Source organism: Copadichromis virginalis, linkage group LG18 (genome assembly GCF_057382275.1).
Source record: "Copadichromis virginalis isolate Kocher_CV1m ecotype Utaka linkage group LG18, C_Virginalis_male_GT1.1, whole genome shotgun sequence".
NCBI lineage: Eukaryota > Metazoa > Chordata > Actinopteri > Cichliformes > Cichlidae > Copadichromis > Copadichromis virginalis.
In genome coordinates this window covers 20,186,793-20,209,935 of record NC_140635.1, presented here as the reverse complement: position 1 = coordinate 20,209,935, position 23,143 = coordinate 20,186,793, and the positions used below count along the sequence as shown (strand labels likewise).

General features: G+C 42.2%; 1 protein-coding gene and 2 non-coding genes across 4 annotated transcripts; all 3 read left to right on the top strand.

Moving 5' to 3' along the window:
- The first annotated feature begins 368 nt into the window (after positions 1-368).
- Positions 369-22,792, top strand: eif4g1a (eukaryotic translation initiation factor 4 gamma, 1a). Of its 2 annotated transcripts, XM_085439920.1 has the most exons (33): positions 369-817; positions 2,487-2,613; positions 2,712-2,798; positions 2,991-3,023; positions 3,925-3,945; positions 4,255-4,425; positions 5,977-6,076; positions 6,960-7,070; positions 7,941-8,092; positions 8,307-8,396; positions 9,225-9,294; positions 9,384-10,286; positions 10,383-10,471; positions 10,584-10,773; positions 11,164-11,297; positions 13,233-13,352; positions 13,727-14,095; positions 14,306-14,452; positions 14,540-14,776; positions 14,987-15,091; positions 15,961-16,239; positions 16,323-16,440; positions 16,530-16,629; positions 16,961-17,259; positions 17,366-17,487; positions 17,581-17,753; positions 17,852-17,977; positions 18,259-18,340; positions 18,470-18,568; positions 18,902-19,045; positions 19,160-19,241; positions 19,478-19,618; positions 21,299-22,792. In XM_085439920.1, exons 2-33 carry the CDS (start codon positions 2,539-2,541, stop codon positions 21,478-21,480), a joined length of 5,151 nt encoding a protein of 1,716 aa, XP_085296046.1. In that variant the 5' UTR covers positions 369-817; positions 2,487-2,538; the 3' UTR covers positions 21,481-22,792. The 2 variants fall into 2 exon arrangements, with proteins under 2 accessions (XP_085296046.1, XP_085296047.1); XM_085439921.1 differs by lacking the exon at positions 6,960-7,070 and having other exon boundaries at positions 7,941-8,089.
- LOC146687719 (small nucleolar RNA SNORD66) lies at positions 14,137-14,214 on the top strand. Its single transcript, XR_014916626.1, has one exon. It is a non-coding gene; the product is annotated as a small nucleolar RNA SNORD66 (small nucleolar RNA).
- On the top strand, positions 14,824-14,898 carry LOC146687718 (small nucleolar RNA SNORD66). Its single transcript, XR_014916627.1, has one exon. It is a non-coding gene; the product is annotated as a small nucleolar RNA SNORD66 (small nucleolar RNA).
- Positions 22,793-23,143: the final 351 nt, after the last annotated feature.

Genomic DNA, 23,143 nt, shown 5'->3' with positions numbered 1-23,143 from the left:
CTCAAAATTAATATCAGATACATTAGTAATTATTTCATGGTATTAAACAGATTAACATTAAATAAATAGAAATGATCAGATTCCCAATCAAACATGATGCAGTAAAATAAAGTTAAGCTAACTTCATTATCTTCTGCAACAAGAGGCTAATCACAGTCTACTCAGCAACATCATGTCCCAGCTGTGATGGAAATGTAAGTACTCAAATGCGCTTTTTTAAAACACCGTAAAAGAATTAAAGATATCAGCTTAGTGTTGTTCCAGATAATGGCTCACTTTGAATACGGAGGCCTCGGTTGATCAAAGGAGTCAAGCTCCTGCATCACATGACCAAGGAAATTGCATCAAATTTTAATTTCCCCGGAAGTTACCCATGCGACTCGGAGGCGTACCGGCTTCGCACAGGAGAAACATCGCACTATGGCCTCTCTCTGAGCCGCATCACACGATACTTGTGTATATACCTAACCGGCAATCCATCACCATCGACGCCTTGATCATGGACCTGCGGTCCAGAGGCTTTTCTTGGGGCCATCGGAGTTGTCAATAGTATTCCCGAAGGACTATATTATTTGATTTTGAGCACTGTCACTTTTGCACGCCTGGGGGTTTAAACCGAACTGACAGTTTAGCACTCTCCCCCATCTGCCGGTTAGCTAGCTAGCTCGCTAAGTCATTAGCCAAGAAGGGCATCATTTTTCTGTTGGAGTTAAAGGACAAGGAAACAGCAGCACCACCGCTTTCATTAACAGAAGACTGAGCCGAGGCTGATTCCCCGAGTTCCTACCTTGCAACACAGTAACTGTTATAATTCCTGGTAAGAAGAAACCCGGCGGTATGCTAGTTCCCCGAGCGGGGCTGCATTTTTGTGAAAGGCACACGGGCTGAGCAGGCCCTGACCGTCCACACACACCAGCAGAGCTAGCAGGCTAATCCTCCCCTGGGTCCCGGTAAAACTACTTTATCTTAGTGTTTTCCGTCAGTTCAGTATTTTTTTTATTTAGAGCTGACGCTAACCTAAAGTTACCTAAATTAACAGCGTTGGCTGTTTTGGTTTGGTTATCTCGGTGGGCTTCGTGGGAAAGCTATGGCTAACCCTAACCTAACGCTTTTTCGGTTCTCGGTTAAAAAAATAATGAAATGAAATCAATATTTACTGCGATCTGGATCGATTTCTTTAGTTTGTCTTGAATCTAAAGTCGGTGCCCTCAGTGCCAAAATATTAGGCCACGTTAACCATGAACATCAGGTACACGGTGTCGCCGGGCCTGTAACACCCCGCTAACCGCTAGCCAATGTTAACCAACAATAGCATGACTGTAACTTAACCTAATCGCTGTCGCGTGTTGCAACATTATTGACAAAGCTAACTACTTCACTGTTCCCGGCCTTTGAGTATAAATGTGTATTCTTATAATCAGCACAGTAAAACTGTTTGACCGGGCTCTGTGTACATTAAGGTTAAATGCGGACTCAGCCACGTAGCGTAACTAAGTAAAATGTCTGTGATGGTGGGACACGTAACATTAGCCGGCTGTGGGCTAACGATCCAGCCAACCTCGCCGGGGCATTTCTGATTCGTTAGCAGGCCATAAAAAATGTTTTACGGTAAATGTCAGCTAATACAAGACCGTTTACATTTATTCGTGAATCATAAGCCCGTTAGCCATCGCTTCTGGCGCGCCATATGGAAGCATTGAAGCCCTGTCAAAAAGAAGCATGGCACCAGCTAGCATCTGACGATAGTCACTGTGTCAGCAGGTGGATGGTGTATGACACGTCTCCTGCTATTACGGCAGTTTATATTTTTTAAAAGCAATTCTATCATTTTTTTGTTTTTTAGTTTCAACCCCCCGCAGCCGTCATTTACTCTTGGGAAAACGGCAGTCAGTATTGAGTTTTGTATGGTTTATTTGCACAAACGGGAGGGAGGGGGGGGGCTTAGCTTCTGTTCACACAGTAAATGAACTTTGACCTGAGGTATCCATTTTCTTAGATTCACTTAAAAACAGCGTGCGTGTGAGCTTTAATAACTGACGAATTAGCATTGGTGTCTAAGGCAGGAATTTATTTGAAAGTAATTTGAACCCTTATCTACTCAACCTAAGCTTTGAATGGAAGATAAAACACATAATTGTGTTACCAGCTGATTTAATCAAGGATGGAGGAGGGAAAGACACTAATTGCATCCTCATATGAGCTCTGTAAAAATGCAAGGGAACGAGATTGGGGAGGTGGTGGTGTTATCACAGGCGAAACTGCAGGCCACACCCTGGCTGCTTGGTTAGATGTTGCTACACTAAAGGTTCAACATGTCTCCTTACAGTGATCTTTAGTATCCAACCTCAATGGCTGTAATTAGTATTTTTAACAAAGACCTGGAATACCAGTGCCTGCTTGCAAATGTTAAAAAATCACATTTCAGCTCAAAGTAATTTCATGTTCTTCTCATTTTGACATTATTTCTTGCTCGTCTTTCCCCCCAGGAAGGCTGGCACCACATCGCCACCCTAATGCAGTACCATAAAAGAACGTGAAATGAACAAACCACCACAGCCTATAGCGGGACCCACTTCTGTCCCCAATCCTGCCCCTTCCCCTGGATTGACACAGGTGAGACCCACTAACATAGTTTGTTTATTTATTTTGGTAGTTTAGAGTTTAGTAACCTTTTCCCCCCTCTCCCTCCTCTTCTGTTCTCTCCTATTAAGGCTGCCTACGGCCCTGGACAGCCAACTTCTCTTGTTTTTGCAACCCCTCCACCTCCACAAATGAACTCTGCACCACAGCCAAGACAGGTATTGTTCACAGCATGCTTTCTGTTGTTGATATGGTTGAAAACCCCTTTCTTTCTTGCTCTTTCACAACAGTTTCTGACATAGCTTCTTCTGCTGTAAGGCTTTGCCTCGACTTGTGTGTTATAACCGCTATTTGCCGTCCTTGTCCTTGAATGTGAATCTTGACTTCTTTCCTCTCTTCTGCTGTCCTAGTTTGCTACTGGGCCCCGTACTTTACATCAACAGGTACTAACACCCCTTACTTTTCCTCACATCCCCTCTGTCTCCTTAGTGTAATGCATGCTTTCAGATACAAATTGGGAAAGAAGATAAGATGAGTGTTTAGATCTGCCCTTCTAAACATCCATTTAGATTAGTTTACTTTAAAAAAAACATTCAAATCCAAATGAGCTCTTTTGCAACATTAAATTATTATTCAAGCCCTTAGATTGTGTAATCAACATTATGTAACTTTAATGCAAGTTACGTTTTGCAAGTGAGTCTATGATGTAAATTAAAAACAGCTGAAAATTCAACTCTACGCATTTTCTTTTCCAGTGTCCCCCAAAGTTCTTTCCTTTTTCCTCAGTCCTTGTTTTCCCCTTTCATCTTAATTTAGTACCAAGTCAGCATATCTTGCATCAGATCGTTTTTTATTTAAATACCTGGTTTGTAGACATGAATTGTATTATTGTGAAAATTTTGAGAAATGAAAGCATTTCTGATACGGTCTAAATTGTGCAGCAGGCTGTCATTTGAAAACAGCCCACGTCTCGCCACTGTTTTGCATTGATCACCACATTTGTCCTAATCCCACAGTGATAAAGGGCCTTGTTGCCACCAGATATTAAAATGAATTAAACTGCATGTGCCTGCAGCCCTTAATGTGATTCTTTAACCTACCAGAAGTAGGGCCCTGCAGGACTAGAAGGGGATCGTGTTTCTATAATGATCTGTCCAGAATCGATTGCATGTGCGTCTGTAGTTGTTTGAGCGTACCCATCATGACTGCGAGGCACACTGCTACCTCTCATACTCCTCCCTTCTTCCTGCAAATTCAAACATCCCCCTCATTGTGTCCGGTCCTCATTTTCACCTTAATCTTACTCCCTTTCTTGCTCTTTGCTCATGTGTTGTGCGGCTGAAGGGTGGATACAGAGCATTACAGGTAACAGCTTTTCTCTTCGTCCCTCCCCTGTTAACTTGTGCTAACTTCATTGTGGCAGGAAGTCATGACTTTCAGGATAATTTAAACTCCCAAGTTACCCAGAATTGAATTTAGTGTGCACATGTGCAGTTGCTGTGAGTGCGTAGATTCCAGGTGAAGGGTATCGGCGTGTGCGTAACTCGAAGCAAACGCACAGAAAAATGTAAAAGCAAGAATTAGGAATACCGTTGTTATGAAATGCACAGGCAGAACCAGAAGTTTGCTGCTGATATGATGCAGTCTTCATCTTTTTGTTTTTGTTCTTTTAAGAGCTACTATCAGAACCGACCCACCATGGCCACCAGTGCTCCAAGGGTACCGGGAAATAGTGGCCCTCGAGCTGTTGCACCAGCTCATGTCTACCCACCCGGCTCACAAATGATGATGATATCCCAACCTTTTGCTGGCTCTCCTCAAGGCTACTTCATTCCCTCTGGACAGGTTAGTGCACACACGAGCTCTACTCTGCAGCCAGCCCAAGTAATCAATACATACTTATCATAACAGTTGCAATCACTTTTTAACACTTTTATTTGGATAACATTACCTTCTGAATGAATTGAATTTAATAGTAACATGTTGAGCTTATTGCTCTTCATTATTGTTTGTATGTTTAATGTTGGAAGGTTGCAGTATTCTTCATGTCAGTTTGGTGTCTTTAGTGTCAGATTTCATTTTAAACTTGAATTCAGTTTTATTTATTTAGCACCAAATCCCAACAGCAGTCATCTCAAGGCACTTTATATTGTAGAGTTATCCGGCAACAATGGAGAGAAAAGTCCAACAATCAAATGACCCTCTTGTTGACAGCAGAAAGGAAAAACTCCCTTTTAACAGGAAAAAACCTCTGTCGCAATCAGGCTCGGGGAGGGGCGGCCATGTGCCGTGACCAGTTGGGGGTGGTGGGAGGAAAACAGGACAAAAGACACTCTGTGCAAGAGAGCCAGAGATTAAGAATAACTAATGATTAAATGCATAGTGGTGTATAAACACACAAAGCCCTCTTTCACTAGTACGTACTCGGATCGACTGTTTTTAGGGTTCTCCATTAGGTGGCGCTACCAGGTACTTTTTTAGTACCTGGTACTCGGCTGGGGTTCCAAAATGCTCTCCGTTGATCCGAAAATGTGATGTCAATAGACTGCATGCCACTGTTTGACTGGTCAATAGTGTCACTGTAAGTCATGAGAGCATCTCCTTCACAAAAATCAAAATGGCCACTTTTGTAACCCGGCAACAAGGATATACCTTCACCTCGATGTCCTCCATTGTTGTGTTGTTTGTGTCGGGTACAAATAACGCTGTAGGCCCTTCGACCACGTTGATATAACGACCCTATGCACATTAGGTGGTACTCAGGTGTAATGGAAAACGACTGAAACCAAGCCGAGTCGTGCCAAGTACTTACTAGTTGAAAAAGCGCTAATAGTGAAGAACAAACACTCAGTGCTTTAGGAGTCCTTCTGATGGCTCATCCAAAGTGTCTTCTAAAGAGTTTCATTATACCCACCTTCCAGTCCTTAGCAGCCACACCCAAAACTGAAGGTGACATCACAGCCGATTCTGCAGGTTGTTCACCTCACAATTTAAATGTATTTATTTATTTTGTCATAATCTCCCACTGCTGCCATCACAGCTGAGTTGAGAACACTGTATATAATTGTGTTGGTTTTTACTGTTTTAATGATAACCTTACAAAAGCTCAGAGATTCACAAATTGTACAGACGACATGTAGTAACACGAGACTTTTGTAAAAAAAAAAAAAAAAAAAAATCCAAAACTTGGCAGTTTCTTTGCTTTCGGTTTTGACTTCTCCTGTACCAGCGCTAGTGTGGAAATTCGTCTGAAGCTTGTGATCCTATGTGAGGACGGGAGAGACGCAGTTTGGAAACCTGTTACGATGAGCTACATTAATATTTGAAAGTCCTCTTAATAGAGGTTTTTGGAGTGAGGATCTCAAAACTTAATTGTTGTTTGTCTTGTTTCTACAGTACCGAGCTCCATACATGCCTCCTACCCAGCAGTATCCCGTGACCAGCGGCACAGCAAACTTCTATACTGGAACTAGCCCTGCTGAATACCCTCCTTATGGTAAGGGTTTTTAACCCCAAGACTCACAACAACCAAGCCGAACCACAAACGCGTTCAGTTTAAACACAGAACTTAATGGAGAAGTTCTAACCCGTATTTAAAACCACATCCACATGCAGAATTCCTCATCTGTGAAGTATTCCTGAATGTGGGGTGGTTTTGCTTGGCTGATTGGGTTGTTTTCTTGTTTCTATTTTTTCTGTGATGGGGGTTAATTGTCTTTGTTGCTGTAGTATGTCTGTCTCTGTGTGTGTGTTTCTTTTTCTTCGTTTTTTTTTTAATATGCCTTTGAGTCCAAACACTGCTGTATGTGCATGTAGTTGGGCTTAATTCTGCTTTGGCCTGTGTTCATTTTCTGCACCTTACGCTGCCTTGTAGGTTCCATGAAATGGCTTTGAAACCGCAGTTTTCTCCTTTTTTGCATGTCTACATACAGCAGCAGAAGCGTTGTGTGGGAGCTAACGTTGCCAGAAACCCTATTTAAATATGAATGAACTGCACTTTTTAAGCAGGAAACGCAACTGCTACAAAAACTGATTTGCTTTAGTACATTTGTACTAATGCACAGATATTTTATATATACGACGTATAGATAAGTGGGGGTTTGTTGGCTCAGTTAAAACCCCCATTGTATTTACTTATAAAGACCCTTGTGTGATGGTAGTGCACTTCAAAATTTGTACTATTTGAAACTAAATATATGCCAAGAGCACAAGGTAAGTGTACAGTAGAGACATTGTTCATTTCATGGGACCTTCTTAACACCCTGCTTCCTCTGGATCCTCTCATTAACACATTCTGCATCTGTCTCTTCCTGCCCTCTCCTTCTTTCCTCCCTCTCCCGTCCCTCACTCCCTTCCTCTCCTTTGCTGCGTTGGTTCAGAGCCCTCTCTTGCCGCGAGGGAGAGGCGGGGTGGCGGGGGGAGAGGAGGCGGGCGAGAGAACGGCCGTCTCTCTCTCCACGGTGCGCCTCTCGCCTCCCAGCGCTACCCCGGTGAGTAGTGTGTGTGCTTTTGTGGTGGTCAGCAGGCTTCTGTGGCACTTCCTGTCTCTAACCGTGTCTTCCTGTCTCTGATTTCGTACGTGTAGGCCACGTACACACGACGATGGATGTTATTTAAATGTAGTTGTAGCAAATACAGAGAAAAACTTTAACTGAAACTTTTAGCTTGTAGCCTAGTGATGCCTCTGTGGTGATGACAGCTTATGGCTTTTTTTCCCTCTCCATTTGTTTCTTGTTTAAGAAGCTAAATAAATGGAATTTTGCATACAAAGCGTCAAAAACCAACTTCCGTTTGAAGTAATTTTCTGTACAGCAATACTACTTGTAAATGTTTAAATTTGGCTGGATGCTGAATCGGTGGCTCCAGCTTCTGGTGCCAGCCCATTAAATTGCTTTAAAAAGTCTGGACAGATGTGAATGTAAAGAGCAAATGGCAGTTATGCCTCCTTACACAACTGAATGTAAAGTGGGCTGTTTGAATTCATCACGTATTGTAGACAGAAGTAGTAAAGTTTTGTGTAGTAGTCAAATTCAGCCATCATTAATTCATAGACTTTGTTGTTAACTTAATATATAATGTGGATCAAAAACATAAAAAATAAGCCCACAAATTAGCCTTTAAGTACACGTTTATATCTGAAACCACATTTTGTGTACACGTACAAATGTTTGCTATTGCACCTTTACATTTTCCCCCCCCAACATTTATCAGCAATGGTAGAAAAAAAAATCTCAATCAAATGAAACAAGTACATACAGATTTTTATTTTAGTTTGAACTCTTGAAAACTCTTGTTTATTCTGAGTTGTTTTTATGATTTATTTTGTAATTTCTATTCTTTGTTTCATTTCAACTTTACAGCTGGAGCATACTATCCAACTCCGCCTCAGTATCCCCCATCTGTCCAGCCTTCAACGGTCATGCTGTCCACCCAGCAACAGCTACAAGTCCCGCCTCCTCAGCAAGCCCCTGCACAGTCACAAGGCCTAATGAAGAGAGAACGCAGACCGGTAGTATGTCCCAACAAAAGCACAGCACACCTCTTGAATGAGGTCAAAAATGTTGAATGGAGAGACACTGTATTGTGTGTTCAATGTGGAACTTTCCCTTTTAACCTGAAAACAACAATAGTATTTGTCATGATGGGGGTCAGCAGCTGTAGATCAGTAGTGGCAGGATGGTTGCACATTGTTTGTATTTTAATGTCATTTGCCTTTTCTCTAATAGATAACAATACGAGACCCCAACCAGGGTGGACGCGATATCACGCACGAGATCCTGTCGGGTGTAATGTCCTCCACCACACCGACACCACAGGTAAGACTTTACTTTGAAGTGACTGAGTTAAATAGAGTAATGATGGTGTTGTACATTTGTCTTTTATCAGAAATCTAAAGTATAGTTGGCTATCTTGTACTGACATGTGGTACTCTGTGTTTAAAGTAATACAGTAAAGCTCAGAACTTCATTATGTTTTTCTCATGTTCATTTTGTCTTCACTTCACTATTTGCTTTAGAACAAAGTAATTTTTTTTCAATGTGAAGCCAACGTTTTGCTTTATATAGACAAAACAATGGTAAGTTATAAAAAGACAACAAAAGAAGATGTTGTTAGGTGAGGATTGCTCTCACTTTTTTATTTTTATTTTTATTTCCTCTTACTTTAAAAAGGAATGAATATGAATTTATCTGTACATAAAGGCACCGTTGTGGATTTTTTTTTTTTTTAAGTACATCTGCGACTGTGTTGATGTCTTTTTTTTTTTTCTCTCTTTTTTTTGTCTTCATGGTACTTTCTAATAGTCAGCACAGCTGAGGTCAGTTTCACTAAGCAAACTATGCTGAGTCTAAGCAAATGCAAACAAAAATGCACTGATGCGTTGAGCTATTGCCAAAGTTGAAAATTGCTAGTTGGAGGGGAAACGGGCAACACAAACGAATCACTTTTTAAAAGAGTTGAGTGACACTGCAGCCTTCAAAGAAACGGGTCTGAATCAATACCACCTCAGACAATATCCACCAAATGTGAGGAGAAAAAAAACTTGTAACAAGCTGCACCAAATATGTTGATGCTCATTGTTAAAAGCCCGTCTAGTGGGTTTTCTATTTTATTTATTAAAGGCCGCTATTGCTTTGTGATTGCAGGCACCGGATGCAAGTTCTGCACAGGTCAATGGGGAAATTGCCCAGCCTGTGATTGCACAGACGAGAAGAGGTGAGAATATTTTCTTAAGTTTGACTCTGTGAAAAAGAAATGACTAAATTTTTTTCTCATCATTTATTGTCACGTCTCTCGCTGTCCAGATGATAACACAGAGCGTCCTACTAGTGCTGAAACCCCTCCTTCTCTTGCTGCGGCAAACGCTGAGCCTGTGTTGGAGAGCAAACAGGAAGTGGACAGCCAAATAGTGCTGCCTACTGAGTTAGCTGCACAATCTGTAGCCCCCGTAGCTACTACTGAGGTGCCATCCACACTGATAAAGGACCAGCAGTCTCCTCCTTCCCTTCCTCCAGGAGCAACGTTGACCACTACTCCTGCTGAGGCAGTAAATAAAGTTGGCACTACCGTTTCTGATACAGTAGATGCTCCTCATGCAACCTCACAGTCTTCAGAAGCACCAGAAGCCCCTGTGAAAATAGAGGAACTACCGGCTGCTCCAGCTCAAGCTGAGAAGGGTCCAGAAAAGGAAGAAGCAAAAACAGAGGAAGTGAAGAAGGTGGAAAAAGAAGAGCAGGTGGCCACCACAAAGTTGGAGCCTGCAGCTGAGGCTGCAGCAGCAGGTTCTTCCAATCTTGAAGAAGAAAGAAAGAATAAAGAAGAAATGGCTACAAAAACGGCAACTGAAGTCTCCCAGCCTCCCCCACCTGCACGGGAGCCTGCTGGTCCACAGACCCAGAACGCCGTTCTGCGCTCTACCCCCGAACCTGAATCCACACAAGTTGAGGCAGCAGAGCCTGTTCTCCCCAACGGCCTTCCTCAGGAGACCGAAGAACTGCCCAAGGATAATGCAATTTCAGACACTACGCCCCACAAACAGCCAGACGCTTCTCAATCTCAGGAATCCACACCTATGGCTAAAACGGCAACAGCAGCCCAGGAGGTGAAAGAGGAGGCTGAAGAGAGGGAGGAGGAGGAAGAGTGCAAGAAGAAAAGTGAGGATACCCCTCCTGCGTCTGTTAGCTGCCCAGAAGAATCTACTATGCAAGGTACAGTTAATCCCCCCCCTTGCTTCTCAGGCTGTCACATGCCTAATCTTGTTTTATCTGAATTTTAATGTCATCACTTTGTCTTTCCTTTTGAAGCTGCTACACATGTGCAAAGGAAGAAAAAGAACATGAAAGAGTTTAACAAGAAGGAGGCCATTGGGAATCTCCTGGATGCCTTCACAGAGGTTTGTGTTAAATCAGACGACAGTCCAAAGAGCTCTTAAACTGGGTGTCCATCTTTTACTCTCAATAAACAACAGATTCTTAGAAAACTTGATCTTTTCTTTCTTTTTGCAGGAACAGGGTGCCAAGCCTGCCTCTGAACCCATGCCCACTCAGGCCAACCCTCCAGCTCCAGCACCAGCTGAACTTCCTGTCGAAGTGGCAGATGAGACCTGGGAGCAAAAAGAGGACAAGCAGAATGCAGAACCTGACAAGTCTAAAGCCACACCTGAGCCAACTGAGCAGAAATACCAGTACAAACAAGGTACGCTTTGAAAGCTTAAAAGGCTAAAAAAAATCTTTAAATGTTTTAATCTTTTCCCTAAAGCTAAACTGATAAAACTCTGTACATACTTTGGTCTTAGGGCAAATATAATTTATTTCAGCATTAAATTTTAAGTCTGTTTTTTCCTTGTGCCTGCATTTATATGCTGGAAGGATGAGGCCTTGTTTGATTTAAGCACAGTGTGAAAATCTCTTTATGGTGATTTTAGTTTCTCTCATAGTTTTGCTCATGTGCCGTCATCGTTTTATTATTTTAGTTTCAAAGAATCTGCACTGACAGAGTGGATTATCACAGCCATCTTTCAGCTGTGCCTTTACTGTAGTGTGCCTTTAATCATGTGCCTTTGCATATTTCCTGTACGTTGTGCAGAAGAATGGAAGCCGATAAACCCGGAGGACAAGAAGCGGTACGACAGGGAGTTCCTCCTGGGCTGCCAGTTCATCAGCGCCAGTATGCACAAGCCTGAGGGCCTGCCTATCATCAGTGATGTGGTGCTGGATAAGGTAGGTGATGTTGAGCTTTGTGTAAAAGAACGCAGAAACGATACAAATTGAGTTGAAGAATATGGCAGTTGTTTTTTTTACCCCTCATCTGTAAATTTTGACCTCACATCATGAAGCGCACCACAATCTTTGAGGCGCTTCAGCCAGTCGTGCAACTCCCGATTTTTGTAACCCGATGCGTTGTCCCGGGCCGTCACAGCTTTGTTAAAGGCTGACGGGGTATTGTTGTCACTAGAGATGGCACGATACCACTTTTTTATGTCCGATACCGATATCATAAATTTGGATATCTGCCGATACCGATATGAATCCGATATAGTGTTTTTTAATCAACAAAACAGTTTTTTTTTAAATATCTTGCTGCATTTTGTATAAGTTCATACTCAAGTTTAAAACAACAACTACACTAAAGCTATTCTGTTATACCTGTATGCAAAAAAAATATTTCATAGTTCAGCAACACTGATCAATCTAATAAACTTAAACCTACACCATCCTCCCTATTCTGGTATTTTAAAGAGTACTTAGCATAAATATTAAGCAACCTAACTAATAGGGTTCCAACTCCCAGCAACAACAAAAATAAATAAATAAAAAATAGGGAACCACCCCTCACGCTCCACCTCATGATGCTTAATCGACGTAATCAACCTTAATTTGATGCAGTGTGAAAAAAATGCACAGAAATCAATTATTTTTCAATATATTAAAATATTAAATAGATTCAACATCTTTCTTCAACAAAATTGCAGACTGCACAGATGGTACCTTCCCAAAGGAAAAAGTACTATAGCTTACTAGGGTGTATATATATTATACTTAATAGTTACTATATACAGTAATGGACTTCTATTCATTTTGCATCAAATTAAAACTTTGGGTGTCAGATAATTATTTATTAAAAGCTAGACATTTTAAATGAGAATAAGAAAGAAAAGTATGTCTTTGTGCCCCCTTTTCCCTGTTAACGCCCTATCGGCCCCCCTGGCTAAACTTTGCTAGATCCGCCCCTGCACAGTTACCAGCGTCAGCTACGTAGAAAAAGATCCTCGAGTAGAAAGTAATATTAAATACATTCTAACAACAGCTGATCAAGCTTAAACGTGCTGCTGTTGTTTAGCCGCTGGTTTCCTCTTTCTGGTGCAAAGTGGGCCAAAAACAAACCAGAGACACGGACTCCCGACAGAAAAGCCGATCAGCTGATCGTTAAGCAGTTTCATGATTGAAGTAGCAGCAGGAGAGGCAGTCGCTCCATATATCGTTTGTTAAGCTTAACGCAGGAATGCTTTACAAACATTCAGAGATGGACTTACACACTTGCTTTACTTCTCTCGGGATAACTTTGTCGGAGATGAAATGCCGGGTTGCTAGCGAAGCTCCACATGCTATCCAGACCACGACAGGTCCCGCATGCGGCAGCCGCTCTATCACGTGATGCATACTGCTAACGTTCTGAGGCGAGTTACGGCGCGTTGCAAGTTTTGCGAGGTGCTTTCGTGATATTTAATGGATCGGATTACATTTTTTATTTTTCTCCGATATCCGATCCAGTAATTTAGGTCAGTATCATACCGATACGTAATATCGGATCGGTCCATCTCTAGTTGTCACCACACAGAGCGAGCGAGTGGGCGGGTGTAAATGCGATAATGAGGCGATGTAGGATTTTGAAATTCACATCAGTAGGTGCATCTGCTAAAAATCTCCAAGTTTGAATTTCAGTGACCTTGTCCTAAAGTTCAAGGTCAGAGGTGAAGTTTCCTGAAAATCTTGTGAATGCAAAAACTCGAGAACAAAGTCAGGATTTTCAAACTGATACCATATGTTGATCTACTAGGAGGCTGAGGGGTAGTGCTGCCGACTGCCAGTATTTTAAACTTTGTGTGAAAACACGGGTGATTTTTCCTTTATTTATTTTTGCCTCTTTAATTGCAGGTGAACAAGACTCCACTACGACCTGCTGACCCATCTCGCCTGATGAACACTGGTCCTGATTTTACTCCCTCATATTTAGGGAACCTTGGGAGCAGATCAGTGGGAGGACCTCGTGGCCCGGTTAGCTAATTTTACAGTTTTTAAAAGACACTTTAAGCATTAACTTGCATTATAGTTAATAGGTTTACCAATTGTGTCGTCAGCACACCGTTTTTATACTTTTGCACTTGAGACGTGATGCCCTGAAGTAAAACGATCTCCCTCTGTGCCTGTCTTCCTACAACGTGCTGGAGTACTTGTCTGATGTTTTTTGAGATAAAGAGATGTATTATGAGCTGACATGACACAAAAGTGCAATGAATGCCAGCAGTTGTGATGTTACGTTTGGCAGACAAGCTGTTTGCAAAGGCAGCGATCTCTAACGTAAACTTTTTGTTTAGTGAAGTTTTTTCCTACTAGCTTTTTAAAATATTTACGCGTTTCTCTCCATTTAGCCATCCGGGCCCCGTCGCTCTCAAACCAAAAAAATTATCACCAGCATGTCGCTAAATGACGACGTGCAGCTCAGCAAGGCTGAGAAGGCCTGGAAGCCCTCTGTGAAAAAGGTCACTCGTGGCCGTGTTGATGAGCCTGAAGAGGAAGACCCAGAACAGGCCAAGACTCGAGAGCTGTTCAAGCGTCTGCGGAGCATCCTCAACAAGCTTACGCCACAGAAGTTTCAGGAGCTGATGAAACAAGTGACAGAGCTGACGATAGACACTGAGGAGAGGCTGAAGGGAGCCATCGACCTCATCTTTGAGAAGGCCATCTCAGAGCCCAACTTCTCTGTGGCCTACGCCAACATGTGCCGCTGCCTTATGGGGGTGAGTCTAGTGAAGGTTGGATGTTGTGCTTTGATCACATGCTCTAGTGATGACTTCTTTTTAGTGCCACGTGTCTGGGCCACTGAACTTTTTGTGATGGTATTGAGGAACTGAAGGAGCATACTCTCAGCTACATATTTGTTAAATGCAGTTGAATAGGAAAACGTGCGTTAAAACCCCCTGGTGACATTGAATGTTGTCTTCCACCAGCTGAAAGTCCCCACTTCAGACAAGCCAGGAGTTTTTGTGAACTTCCGCAAACTGCTGCTCAACCGCTGCCAGAAAGAGTTTGAGAAGGACCAGGATGATGATGAGATCTTTGAGAAAAAGCAAAAGGAATTGGAGGCTGCCAAAGACGTAAGAACTGTCAAAACCACCGTTCAGATTTAGAGTAAACTTGTCATATGACTCATACACTAAGAACAAACTTGTATCCGCCTGCAGGGTGAGGAGCGTGAGCGCTTCAGGGTGGAGCTGGAGGAGGCCAGAGATAAAGCTCGACGCCGCTCACTGGGCAACATAAAGTTCATTGGTGAACTGTTTAAGCTTAAGATGCTGACAGAGCCAATCATGCACGACTGTGTCGTGAAACTACTTAAGAATCATGATGAGGAGTCTCTCGAGTGTCTCTGCAGACTGCTGTCGACTATTGGTAAAGACCTGGACTTTGAGAAGGCAAAGGTAAGTAAAGCATGGACTAACACCGCTATATGTACACGTTAAGATGTCTCCTGTGATGACCTTGTTTTTGTGCCACGTGTCTGGGCCACTGATCATTAGTGATGGGTTGAGGAACTGAGGAGGCAGTTCTCGATGTATCATTAGGTACACACAGTTTGTCATTTGGTACCTGTACCTCATAAAATTCACTCTTTTCTGTGTCCCCGACAGCCTCGCATGGATCAGTATTTTAATCAGATGGACAAGATCATTAAAGAGAGAAAGACTTCATCAAGAATCCGCTTCATGCTGCAAGATGTTTTGGACCTCAGAAGGGTAACTGTTAAATCATATTCAACATTTTAGAGCAATAAAGAACTGATAGCCAGCATTTATCATGACTTGACTTAGTAGTGTATGTATCTCAGTGTTTATATACAGTACAATCTGAAGGGTTTTGTTTTGTTTTTTTACAAGGCTATCTACATAGCAGAGACCACACTCTCAAACTTGTGGTGCGCACCCAGTTGTTTTGTTCTATAAGCAGTGCTAAAATAAGACAGTGAGTACTCAGTTCAGAAAATGGCGTCAAGGGTTACTGCTGGTAGGTTTCAAAGGGGTAAAGGGTTAGTTTGAAAAAACTTTTTTTTTTTTTTCTGTCCATGAGAACGGCATCATCAGGCATAGATTTGCCAGCAAGCAGACCCCTGACTTTTATTTTGAAAGTTTACGGTGTTCACGTTGCAAATCACCTAGGTCCAGTTCTTTCCTTCTCATATTTCCTTACCTGCTGGATATCAAGCCATGTCACTGGTGTGGTGGTTCTTGATAACATTCAGCTGCTTGCCCTTTCAGTATCTCATCTCCAACATCTTGGCCTGCAGTTGGCAACGACAATTTTTGTTCCGCTCTAGAGATTTGCTGTGAACAGGAGGAACACTGGAAAGCGGTTTATGTTGATCATACTGAAGCTGCAGAATAGAACAAGGATTTCATTTTTTCCCCTTTTTCTTTTATGTCACAAAGGGCTTAAAAATGAAAATCTTTGACGCACGTAAAACTGTGTTATTCAGGGTGGATATGCTTTCTGTCTCAGGTTCTCCTATCAGAACATTTGTACTATTACAAATGTAATCCAAAACACAGACAGGAAACACCCCAGAGTGGCTCACGGGTGTTAATTGTCTTCTGTCTCTGATCCACAGAATAACTGGGTGCCTCGTAGAGGAGACCAGGGTCCTAAGACAATTGATCAGATTCACAAGGAAGCAGAGATGGAGGAGCACAGGGAACAGATGAAAGTCCAGCAGCAGCTCATGACCAAGAAGGAAAGCAGAGACAGGTTCACGGGAAACATGGGCAGCCGAGGCCCTCACACACCAGGAGGTGGCCGGACCAGCCAGCCTCAGGATGAGGGGTGGAACACAGTCCCCATCTCCAAGAACAGACCCATTGACACCACCCGCCTAAGCAAGATCACAAAGGTAACGTCCGAAAATTCATGTGAAGGCTTGAGCTCTTTCTCAGGCCTCTTGAGAATGAATATAACTTTTTTGTTTCCCTGTAGCCTGGTGCTATGGATTTCAACAACCAGCTGTTGGCTCCGGGTGGCAAAGGCATGTGGGGCAGCTGGGGAAAAGGCAGCAGCGGAGGAACTGGAGCTAAACCAGCGAGTGGAGACCAGGGTAAGACCTTCAGCTTTCTTCTAAAGCACAGCATTGCTTAGTGGCTGTTTGTGGTTTGGCTCTTAATCTATTCATTTCCATCTTTCTAGACTCTGGGCGTCCGGGTACCAGCACTCTCAACCGCTTCTCTGCCCTACAGTCTGGGTCATTGATGTCTGCAACAGACTCTGATCGCAGAGTTCCTCAAAGGTACTCAGAAGCACCAAATATTTTCTCATTAATTGGTCTGCTTCTGCTTTAGTTGAGTACTTGATTCACAAATTTTAGTTTATCACTTGTCATAGGCACTCTTATTTTTTACTTTATGTTTATGTCACGTTTTTCAAAACACATTTTACTGGCATCTAGTTGTGAGGTTGCAGATGGCGACCACTTGAATACTAATCTTCCTCCATCTGGCCTCCCCTTTGTATACAAGAGCCTACTGCGGTCTCAAAAAATACAAAAATTTTAGTGGTACATGATTACAAATTGATTGAGTGTGTTAAAATGACCTCTTTGTGTCTCCTTTTACCATTAGGTCGAGTTCGAGCCGCGAACGTGGGAGCAACAGGGACAGGAGTGACCGCAACAGGGATCGATTTGACAGATTTGATCGCAGCGAAGGACGGGAAGCGAACCAAGTCACCAAGAGAAGCTTCAGCAGAGAGTCGCAAGAGCGCGGCGGGAGGGGAGGAGATGGCAGGTCTTCAACTGAATCTGTGCGCCGCGTCGCCAGCATGACAGACAGTCGGGACAGAGGAAGCAGGGATCGGGGAAGCAGAGACCGAGGAAGCAGAGATAGAGGAAGTCGGGACAAGGGTAGTGACTTCGTCCCAGGTATGAAATAAAGAATTAAAAAGAGTTGAATAGAGAAAGATGTGGTTTAAAGAAAAGGACATAAAGAACAATGAGCTTCAAGTTGTATTTTTACCTTTTTCTTCAGTTAAGCGTGAGAGCGCTCCCACTCCTCCTCCATCTCTCCCTAAACCTGCCTTGACTGAAGAGGAAGTGGAGAAGAAGTCGCATGCGATCATTGAAGAATACCTCCACATCAATGATGTCAAGGTGCAGACTTGCCTCTAACAATCAGAGTTGTACTTCCATGTTTAAAAGTGAACCGTGTTAACAGCATTGCTTTGTGTCACTCTGGTGCTGTAGGAGGCATTGCAGTGTGTGGTGGAGCTCAACAGCACATCACTGCTGTACGTGTTCGTGCGGAACGGCTTGGAGTCGACGCTTGAACGAAGCACCATCGCTCGGGAACACATGGGCCTGTTGCTGCACCAGCTTATAAAGGCAGGGACTTTGCCCACGCAGCAGTACTACAAAGGGTAAGCGTGTAACAGGAAGAACGCCGCCTGGTTTCAACTAAAATCTACCCTCGATGGATGTTCTCGAGCAGATGGAACTAAAGCCGATTCTTTTGCAGGCTACTAGAGATTCTGGAGGTAGCAGAAGACATGGCCATAGATATACCTCACATCTGGCTCTACCTGGCTGAGCTTATTACTCCTATGCTCCACGAGGGAGGCATCCCTATGGGACAGCTGTTCAGGTGAGAGCTTAATGTCAGCGGTCACATTTCAAATAATTGAAAGCAAACTCGAATACTTTGACTTTAGAATATAGTCTGATGGAAATGGACGTTTTTAAACTGTAAATAGTGTTGGAATCATTTTCCAGAGATTCTTTTGTTGACGGTGTTTCTCGGAAATAACGATTTTAAGCTAAATTTAAAACTAGGTCACTTATTTCCAGCTTTAAAATGAGATAAACTGAATTATAATCCAGCTCTAAGAAAAATGGGAGCTTAATTCAGTGCATCTGTGTCTTCAGGGAGATCTCAAAGCCTCTTGTGCCTCTGGGGAAGGCCAGCGTGCTGCTGGTACAGATCCTCAAGTTGCTTTGTAAAGAAAAGGTAACCGAACACACTCGTTTTATTACCTTGTGTTGCACATGTTTTTTGGTTTTGGTTAAAAAAAAGAGAGAAAGAAAAAGAAATAAAAGCCACAGATATTTGATTATCTGGCCCTTTTCTCCCCTTAAGACCCCCAATAAGGTCGGGGCTTTGTGGACAGAGGCTGGGCTAAATTGGAACGACTTCTTGCCCAAAGATGAAGACGTCAACAAGTTTGTCACCGATCAGGTACGTGCAACACGTTCAGGTTTTAGACGATAAAACACTTGTCTGCACTTTTGGAGTTTTGTTTAGTGGTCTAAAAATGTTAGGATACGTTTAAAGCAGCTATAATTGGTCTATTTTGTAACAACAAAGCTTAAAATGGTAACGAGAAAGCAGCACATCCTGCACAGCACCAAAGACAAACACAGCTGGAGTCTACCTGGTGGGCAGAGATGAAAGCAAGAGAGATTTTTGCTTGTGGGGATTTACGATTAGAAACAAGTTACTCCGTGTCTTCAGGTTTTTTTCTTTTTTCTTTTTTTCTTTTTTTTTTACACATTTAATTGTGTATTTCAGAAAGTGGAGTTCACCGTGGGAGAGGAGATGGAGCCCAAAGAGGCCAGTAAGAAGAAGGTCCTCAGCGGAGAGGAGATCAGCAAACAGCTGGACAGACTCCTCCAGGACAAGGCCAACAATCAACGCATCAGAGACTGGATCGAGGTGTGTGTGAGGCAGTACAGAGTGTTTTCAGACCTGAACATTTTGTGCGTGCTCTTATTTCCCAGTGTTGTTCATGTTCCCCCTCTCCAACTGCATTTTGTTTCCTATTTTCAGGCTAACTTGGACGAGCAGCAGACTGCTTCGAACCAGTTTGTACGAGCATTGATGACATCAGTGTGCCAGTCTGCTATCATATGTAAGTATGACTAATACACCACGAGCTGCCTCTATTTCTGTGTGTGTGTCTATGATTTAGTCTTTTTTCTTTTCACAACGACCCAAGCTCAAATTCTGAAGTATGGAAAATATAGTTGTTGTTTTTTTTTTTTTTTTTAAATAAATTAAAACGGATTTATTTTATAGTAAATTTTAATAGCGCTTACTTTTAAAAATCACACTTTCTGGTTTAAAAACTTGTTCACTTCGTTTCAGGTGACAACCCGTACAAGGTGGATGCACAGCAGATCGGCCAGAGAGCCTCTCTGCTGCAGAGATACCTGTACGACGAGCAGAAAGAGCTGCAGGCCCTGTACGCCCTCCAGGCTCTGATGGTGCACATGGAGCAGCCTGCTCGTGAGTTTCCCCACTTACAGTGAACTGTAATACTGCCGAACATACAAATCTGATTGGTTCACTTATAAATATTTAGATACTGAAGCATCTGTTAAATCCAGGCGTCAAAGTCGCCAATGATTCAAAGTGTCATTTTAATGTGGTTTCCTCAGCTGTTGCGTCTTTTTGGCAACATAAGCAAATGATCCCAAATTTCATGAAAGTCAGTGGAGACGAAACTGAACTCAAGGCTTACTGTAATGCGGTGATACTGGTTTCAGTCGTGCAGCTGGGCTGATTATAAGGTTGGGGGAACTTAAAGAAGTCACATGGATGAGTGATGTGATGCACCTCCCACTGATAATGTCGCTCAGCTTTCTGAGATTTCTTTTTTGTTTAACCTGGATTCTTGATCGTGCATCGAGACACAGCAGGAAGATACCATAAATCGGTTCAGATAATGGCACAAGATGGCAAATTTATTGGCCTTTGTAAATTATTAGTGATAAATGTTCTCTGGATGAGTCTCGCTCCCTCCAAGTCTGTCTTTGAATTATTTCAGAGAAGTTTTTTTTTTTTTTTTAAATGTTACTAAAGTCCAGTAAGCTTGTTTAAAGAGCACAAATCAAGCAGAAATCTTTCCTGTGAGCTTGTTTCAAATTCAGCTGACAGTAGCTGTCGCTCAGAGTAATCGAGCAGGGACATGTAACGAAATCAGCTGTTTGCTGGAAATTCAATGCTTCGGTTCTTTATGTTGCTGTCTATTTTAAAAAGCCTTCACGTCACTGTAAGCAGTCTTGTTGGCATATACAAAGTTCATGTTTCCCCAAAGAAAGGAAAAAACTTAAAGTCAGTTTTTAAGCGAAAACTACAAAATCAACTGTTACAAAGTATCTTTATAGATTTGCGTTATTGTATCTACTTTCTAATCAATCCAGTCCTTGTTGACCACTTCAAATAATTTTTATAGATCAGCAATGTTATGTTGTCATTTTTGCTTCCCAGATCATTCTTTAAAAATATGTTTTTAATGTTTGCGAGACTTTTTACCTGGATAAATAAAGGATCTGTAAAATTCCCTTTGCCAGACACGGATTGCAGCTTCTTAGATGTTTAATGTTTACCTCTATGTGCTGTTGGGTGCAGCTTTTGGGGGGGGGTTAAAAACAAAAAACAGCTGCTGCTCTAAAGTAATGTGTAATTGGTTATGTGATGATCACAGGCATTAAAAAATGGACCTTGTTGGTTTGTCTGAAACGCAGCTCCTTATCAGAAAAGATCTGCCTGTATTTCCAGGTTGTTTTTGTTCAGGGTGAAAACAGATAAAATCATCATGTGTACAGCAGCTGTGTATTCAGGGTATCAAGATTTAAAGATGAGACTGAAGGTTTTTGTAGTGTTGCTGCTGGAGGGCCTGAGTCATTTTCCCTGAACACAGAAATGGAAGTGGTCTATTTTGGAGGAAAACACATTCTTGGGGTGATTTTTTTTTTTTTAATTTATTTTTTAAAGTGTTATGAACTGGATTGGAGGGTTGAAACAGAAAAGCCTAATCACTAAAAGAAACGTGTTAATTAGGATTTGACCTACTGATTAGCTCTTTATAGCTTTTCAAGTGTCCCTGACTCAATGCAAACAGAAACAATTTTAAAATGGAGCTGTTAATAAAGCTTCTATAATGCTCTAATTTTGTCTCTGCAGACCTGCTGCGGATGTTCTTCGACGCCTTGTATGATGAGGACGTCATTAAAGAGGAGGCCTTCTACGAATGGGAAACCAGCAAAGACCCGGCAGAGCAGACAGGCAAAGGCGTGGCCTTGAAGTCGGTCACCGGCTTCTTCACCTGGCTCCGCGAGGCCGAAGAGGAATCTGACAAGGAGTAAAATACTGAACTAAAAGCTGCCGCCAGAGCTCTGCAGGCGACCACGGAGAGTCATGGACAGTATTGCCAGAGAGGCAGACTCGAATCAATCCTCAATGAGGATAAATCTTTATTGTGTTCCTTTTTTTTCTTCTTTTTTTGGAGGGATGGACTCTGAAAAACAATCATTTCTTTTCTACCTTCCCTCTCCTGCTTCCTCATTATTTCTCCACCTGCTTGTCACAGCAAGTGTCCTCATCAAAGCAAACTTGAAAATGCAGGTTTCAGCAGGATTACTCATTAGCGAGGTGTGAAGTATCCCACATCACTACGAAACTTTCTATGTCAAAGTAAAGCAAACCAACTGGCTGCTCTTTCACCCCTCTAGACGATTCTAATGACAAACAACCTTTCTGATCTACAAGAGGAAACAGCAGGGCGTGAAGTGTAGCGGGCGGGTGGGTTGGTGGAGGGGGGTTTATCAACATGCCATAACATTTGTTCAGTCCCGACACGGCTCTTATGTCCTTGTCCTTTTCCGGAGTGTGCAGCATGACTGAAGTGTGTTCCTATTAACGATCCAGTGGACAAAACGTTACAGTGTACATGAACTAATCTTAATTTGACGGAGTTTTTAAAGCAAAGGTTGTCTATTTTCTCTCCTTTCCTATCATGATAAACTAGCAGAGGACAGAAACACAGAGGGCTGATGTTGACCTTTGACCTTGACTACTAGGGGGTGGTCTTAATGCTTCCTCTTTAAAGCCATTCTCTCCCATCCCCCAGTAGTGAACCACACTGACTGACTCTTCATCTTTTACCTCTTCTGTACTTAAACCTGAGCTGTTGTAGAGGACACTTAACAACCCAATCACCGTTAAAACTTGAAATCTACAGAAAATTGACTTGATAAAATATATAAAGTTTAAAAAAAAAAAAAAAAAGACACAGAAATGATCCGAAAGCCTTTTCTACTTTAAGTGGAAACTAGTTTCAGGATTTCAGGAGCGTTCTGTAAATATATAATAATAATAATAATAATAATAATGATGATGATAATAAACTTTTTCAGTTTTATTTTTCAGAAACAAATTGCTGATGTAATTGCAGTGTCTCCTTATCCAGCAGAAACCGCAGTTGTCCGGATGCAGAGAGGTGCTTTAGATAATCCATTGATTATTAGTTTTATTTGAATTTTGTAAATATTTTCTTTCCTTTTTTTTTTTTTTTCTTTTTTTTCCGCTTTCGTTATTTAAAAAAAAAATTATTGCTTCTTTTGCATCGGAAACTGGAAAGGTAATGGAACATTGCAAATAAAGGACTTATTAAGTTGCTGAGCCGAGTTTTGGTTTTTGCCTCTGATGATGATTTTACGTTGAACTAAGGCCACTCTCATCTGAAACCAGACCAGTTTATTTTCAGTTTGTATTTTTGTTTTTGTCACGTGTAAGTTAACACAGGGTCAATGTGTGTGACAGCAAAACGTGTTTGATGAGATGAAAAACGAGTCCCTCCACTGTGGTTTTACTGATCCATATTGCAATCAGTTTCTAGTTTTGAAGATTTGTCCATGCAGACCTACAAATATGGGAAAAGTGCCTTAGTACCAACTGAGAATGACTTCAACACCACAGTCTGAGTATTGTTACTGACAGTGTTCATCCTTAGATGACCACAGTGTACCG

What these genes read in the sequence shown, in the direction of transcription:
- eif4g1a (XM_085439920.1), top strand. Translation starts at nt 2,539, where the DNA reads ATGAACAAACCACCACAGCCTATAGCGGGACCCACTTCTGTCCCCAAT. An exon ending in CCACCACACCGACACCACAG is followed by an intron (nt 8,397 to 9,224) that starts GTAAGACTTTAC and finishes TTGTGATTGCAG; the next exon opens with GCACCGGATGCAAGTTCTGC. An exon ending in GATTGCACAGACGAGAAGAG is followed by an intron (nt 9,295 to 9,383) that starts GTGAGAATATTT and finishes CTCGCTGTCCAG; the next exon opens with ATGATAACACAGAGCGTCCT.